This window comes from Megascapheus bottae, chromosome 20, assembly GCF_031878675.1.
Source record: "Megascapheus bottae isolate mThoBot1 chromosome 20, mThoBot2.hap1, whole genome shotgun sequence".
NCBI classification, from domain to species: domain Eukaryota; kingdom Metazoa; phylum Chordata; class Mammalia; order Rodentia; family Geomyidae; genus Megascapheus; species Megascapheus bottae.
The window spans coordinates 19730603-19736602 of NC_143528.1; the positions used below are offsets into that span (position 1 = coordinate 19730603).

Sequence of the window (6000 nt, forward strand, 5' to 3'; positions counted from 1 at the left end):
ACCCGTGGGCATATTAACTAAAGTAGTTTATCCAAATGTCCTATTTAGCACTTGTCAAATGAAACTGCTATCTAGTATTCCCTGTTTGACTGCTGGACATGAGAATGTTATAAGACATTACCTCTTCTCTCCCTAATGGCAGAGAATGGAGAGGTAATAATTCTTCTACTTCAAATGTTTGCCTTGCAGTTAAGCTTGATGAATGAATGCCTCAGGTATTAATTTTGACTAATTTCTTTCATTATGAATATTTGTTGCCAGTAATTTCACCACCAAGCTTTTCACAAAATTATGATAAAAGCTTATTATTTCTTCAATATTGCAAAGTTACTTTTTATAAATGGTTGTGATGATTCAGCGTGCCATATAACAATTTCTCCAAAGTGTCTCAAGGCGAATACAAGAGGGTAATAATAGACACTGCCATTTTGCAACCAGTCTCTTGTAGATAAAGATGCTTTATGTTCAACTATAAATAACTAAAATATGTGCAGTTAAAACTATTTTCTAGATAATGCAGTTAAGTGACATAAATTAATAAGATATTTATTAGCTGACAAGTAGTACTATGGCAGCATTTTAACTGTTTATTTGTAACTGTATTTGTAAAGCATATTAAAATTAAGTAGTAGTCACTGCAAATAAAATTGAAGTGCTTACTATAAATACATTGTATAATCAGTGTAACTGATGTGGAGATACATGTTTTATATTATATATTTTTCAACAGTGGTAAGTCAATTTCACCAATATACAAGTTAAGTGATAGCATCACCTTAGTTTAATAACAATAATGAATGGAACTGCTTTTACAAACCTTATGTCTGCAAATGATCAAACTGGATTCATTCCCAGTATATTTATATGTCCGCATTTTTTTTGGAGAAAAGTTGATTCTGTTCATGTGTAATTTTATGCCTCCATGCTACATGGACTTGCTTTGTAAAATGGTCGTGTCCTAACAGTCACCTTTCACTGTCCTCCAAAATGTTTTTGCCAAACAGAAAAACAGAAAAGTGCTGAGGTGACTCCACGTTGGTTGCTTCATGATATTGTTGAAGTAGACTGTGTGAGTGCACATGGTATTTTTAATGAAGTCAACCCTCACCAGCTGTAAACAGAGTGCTTGTGGGCATCTGTTGCCCCGCAGAATCCTTACTGGTGCCTCACCTTGAGTCCTTGTGTTTCAGTGAACCCACCGCTTCGGTGCCCCCTGAGTCGGATGTGTACCGCATGCTCCATGACAGTCGGGATGAAGCCACTCAGCCTCGCCAGTCAGGCTCCTTCAGGGTTCTCCAGGAGCTGGTGAATGACGGCCCTGGTGAGCAGCTATCTGATCAAGATGTGACTAGAAGGGCCCGGAGGGGAGGTACAGAGACACGCTGACATGAAAGTCGAGGGCACCTGTGCTCAGGAGGATTTGAGTGACATCTTGTTTAGGAGCAGTTTTCAGAACATGTGCAGAGAGCCACAGAACAAAGCCAGTCATGAAAACAAAAATCGTTAAAAGCACCAAAGGTAAAGTTCATCCGGAGTAGTCATGGGCTAGCTTGGATTATGTACCACAAGGGTCAGTTTTAAACAAGTAGGATATCATCTCCCAGCTTGTCCTCACCCTTTAGACTACCATGGACAAGCCATACCCTCAGTCCTTCCACATCCAAGCACAAGTAAATAAATCACGGTGATCCTTTACTGGTTCAAATCCCAATACTATCAAAAACTAATTCTAATAGTGAACCCTTACGGTATTTGACATTCTGGGTGAAGTACCTTGCATACATTATCATTAACGTTCACAATAAGTCAGTGAGGAAAGTGTTATTATTTTCCCAGCTTAACAAATAAGAAACTGAAGCACAGGAAAGATTGGCTTGTACAAGGCCATACAGACAATAAGCAGTGGAGCTTCCAGTCCCTCTCTGGACCTACACTTTAACCCATGCTTTCATATCCCAGAAGATATACACTGTCCTTTAAAAGCCAAAAAATGCAGAATGTCCTATCAGAATGGGAACTAAGCAAAACATGAGAACGGATGTTGGTAAGGATGTGGAGCTATTGCGAATCTTTGTTACTGCTGGTGTGAATGTCAAATGATACATTGTGCATTCTACATTGGTACAGCCATTGTAGAAAACAGAATGGTGGTTCTTAAACATCAAATTCACAGATGATCTGGCATTCCACACCTCAGTATGCACCCAAAAGCAGAAAAAAAAAGATATATGAACACCATGTTCACATTATTCATAAGGGCCAAAGGGGACAACAAAACTCAAATGTTTGACAGATGATACACAAACTGTGACAGTATAAACATGATAGAATGTTATTCAACCTTCAAAAGGGGTGACATTCTGATACATGCCACAACATGGGTGAACCTTGAAAATGTTATGCTAATGGAGAAGCCAGACATGAAGGATGAGATTCTCTGATTCTACCGTTATAAGGTATCTTGACTAATTCTAGGCTAATAGACTAATTCAGAATGACAGAAAGTCCAATAGAAGCTCCCAAGGGCTGTGAGGAGGAAGGGACGGAGAGAATTTCTGTCTAGGGGATGGGAACATTCTAGCAAATGATACTTGTGGTTTTCACCTTGTGAATGTACTTAGTGGCACAGAATTGCACACTTACAAGTGGTTAAAACTGTCCATTCTATGTTACTTATTATTTCCACAAGAAATAGAATCTCTGCTCATTTGAGCATTTGGAATAGCTCCCTCCAAAAGCACCATTGGGTTACTGGTTCAGTTTTTAAAAGCTGGGGCCAAGAGTTTGGCCTAGTGGTAGAGTACTTGCCTAGCATGCATGAAGGCTGGGGTTCAATTCCTCAGTACCACATACATAGAAAAAAAAAGCCGGAAGTGGTGCTGAGGCTCAAGTGGTAGAGCTCTAGCCTTGAGAAAGTCCAAGGACAGTGCTCAAGCCCTGAGCTCAAGCCCAGGACTGGCAAAAAAAAAAAAAAAAAAAAAAAAAAAACCTCTCTTGCAAGATCCAAGTTTCAAGTTTCCTCTGAGTCCACCCATCCTTCTCTTCTCCTTTTGAGATGAGAGTGGGGGCGCAATGTAAGGATGGATTCCTTAGCTTCAAGTGCACGGCATAAAATAGAGACAAAGTCCAAGTGGGAGCCAGCTGCTTCTTGCCGTAAATAGAAACCCTTTTGCCTTTCAGATGACCGTCCTGCTGGAACCCGAAGTGTGAGAGCTCCCATTACTAAACCCCACGGCAGTGCTGGAGGTGCCCCGAGGATGCCCCTCTGTGATAAGTGCGGGAGTGGCATTGTGTATGTACTGTTTTTAACATTGAGACCTTATACAGAAATGGTGATTGGGAAGAACTTCATTTTCTACCCATTGACTTTAATTATAATAGATCCATAATATTTTAACCATTGCTTAGCTGTACTGCGAGATAGACCTATAATATGAATCAGAAATATCGACTTTACTTACAGAAATACTTTTGAAAAAAATGTACCAGCTAGGCACTTGTGGGTCATGCTTATAACCCTAGCAACTCAGGAGAATACAATTCCTTGATTCATGATTCACATCCAGCCTAGTCTGCTGGCGACATGGCTCAAGTGGTAGAGCTAGAGCCAAGCAACCTGAGAAAACGCAAGGCCATGAGTTCAAAACCCAGTACCAACAACACCATCAAAGACAACTCCACATGTATGTATGAAAATAATCACCAAGAACGATTGCTGCATTTTAAAAAGCCCTCTTTTTGTTCATGGATAAACTTTGAACACCCTTTCTGGATAAACGCAAGAAAGCCTATAAACAGGTCTTCAGGTTGTTAGTTGATACATACTATCTTTACCAAGTTTCTTAAATTACACAGCAGTTAAATACATAATTTTAAGACATATAGTCAGGTCCCATTCCAAGGGATTTTGTGTTTAAAGCCACACTTGCTAATTCAAATCTTTAATCGAGCAGAATTATTTTCATATCTCTATTTCATGTGTCTACGTGATTACATCTACTTTTTATTTGCTCTTGTCCCATGAGTTTTGGCCACATTTGTCTTCAGCAGGAAATATCTGCCCTGTTATCTAAGGTACATATAAAAGGGCAGTGGAGAGTGAGCCTGGTTAGAGCTAGAAAAGGAATGGGAGACTGAAAAGGAAAAGGTAACAACCAGGCATGGTGAGACATGACTGTAGTGCCAGCTACTCGAGGAGAGGAGAATACAAGAGGCCAGGGAACCATGAATTAGGGGCAAAATTAGTGAGACCTTCTCTCAAACAAAACACAAAGAAAAATACAAAGAACTGGAGGCATGGCTCAAGTGACAAGGGCCACAACTTTAGTCAAAATAAGAATTCTCTGTAGGATGTGTCCAACATGCATCCCCCTCTTTTCTTTTTGCCAGTCCTGGGGCTTGAACTCAGGGCCTGGATTCTGTCCCTGAGCTTCTTTAGCTCAAGTCTAGCATGCTACCACTTGAGCCACAATGCCACATCCAGCCTTGTGCAAGTAGCTTATTGGAGATGAGAGTTTCATCGACTTTCCTTCCAGGAGCTGGCTTTGCACTCCCATCTTCAGACCTCACCACACTGAGAAGCTAGGATTATAAGCCTGAGCCACCAGTGTCAGGATCCCATCTCCCTCTGAAAGAGAAGTAGTGGAAGAGGAGAGAGGGGCGAGGCAAGATCTTATTACTTTTCTACAAAGTATTTGAGGATCTGAAAACTACACATCAGGATCTAAGGACAAGCCAGAATGGTTTGTTACCGTTGTCTTCATTTGCATGTGCCCAGCTATGCACAGTTTTACAGCTGCCAGCTGGCTTCCAACCAGCTAATGTCTGCCTTAGGAGTCTTCTATTCTGCTCTGTCTTCCTCACTTGAATTTGGTTTGCCCACAGTGGTGCAGTGGTGAAGGCGAGAGATAAATACCGGCATCCTGAATGCTTCGTATGTGCCGACTGCAATCTCAACCTCAAACAGAAGGGCTACTTCTTCGTGGAGGGGGAGCTGTATTGTGAAACTCACGCAAGAGCTCGCACAAGGCCCCCAGAGGGCTACGATACAGTCACTCTGTACCCCAAAGCTTAAACCCTCGGCACATATCCACACAGGCCCTCACCCATGCACACTCACCCCCAGCTTAGAACAGGAGCCTCGAGACCCAAGGCCAAAGCATTCAGACATTCATTGTGTATTGATGAAAAAGAAATGAGAGGCTTTTTAAAACCAATCACCTTTTCTATGTCACTGTCCACCATTTACAGTTTCAGTCTGAGAATCCTGTATGCAAACATCAAGGTACTGGAGGTGAAAGGATCTAGCTGGTTTTTCTTGATGGTTGATTGGGGTGAAGGGAGCAGACAAGTATAGGAAACACCAAATAATGATCTTGAATTTTGAGCGTTCTGCAGTCGTTTTCATTTGTTTCCACTAATACAATACATGTCAGAAAGGAATTGCCAGGATTTCTCTAACTCCATATTTCAGCAACAAATGTCATACATAAAACATTTTTAAATGCCTAAATTCAGCTAAAAATCAACCTTTCAAACCCAAGGACATAGCCACAAACATCCAAATATGTCAAAGAACCTGTCATTTTTGTTTTTATACCTCTCTCTTTCTAGTGAGCACCACATATCTGTTGATGGGAAGGATATTTCATTCTGCTAAATTAACATAATTCTGTCTATTTCCAATTAAAAGTGTATTTTGCTCTGACCCAGTCTCTTTGGAATTGAAATTCTCTTTCACTTAAATGCTCAAATCGAAGGTTCAAAGTCCACCTGGGCTTTCTGCTCAGTGCTGACACAGAAAATATGAGAAAGTTCAGAGTGCCTCTGGAAAGAAACCAAAAATCAATCTCTATTTACTGTCCAGAACCTTGAAAAAGCACAAGCATTCCAAGCACCAGAGACTTATGGCCAGAGGACGAGAGTTGAGGCTTCCATGAGTTGAAGCCATTTAAGAAGCTTTTAATCCCAAGAGACTCCCCTTGTCCCCTTACATAGCCA

At 40.9% G+C, this 6000-nt stretch overlaps 1 protein-coding gene across 2 annotated transcripts in view; it reads left to right on the plus strand.

Moving 5' to 3' along the window:
- Positions 1–5707, plus strand: part of Pdlim3 (PDZ and LIM domain 3) — a 29649-nt gene extending 23942 nt beyond the window's left edge. For both annotated transcript variants that reach the window (XM_090354108.1, XM_090354109.1), the window contains 3 exons: positions 1191–1321; positions 3181–3292; positions 4885–5707. In XM_090354108.1, the coding sequence (XP_090210234.1) occupies positions 1191–1321; positions 3181–3292; positions 4885–5074 (433 nt within the window). In that variant the 3' untranslated portion in view covers positions 5075–5707. The remainder of the gene's footprint in view (positions 1–1190; positions 1322–3180; positions 3293–4884) is intronic.
- The last annotated feature ends 293 nt before the right edge of the window (positions 5708–6000 follow it).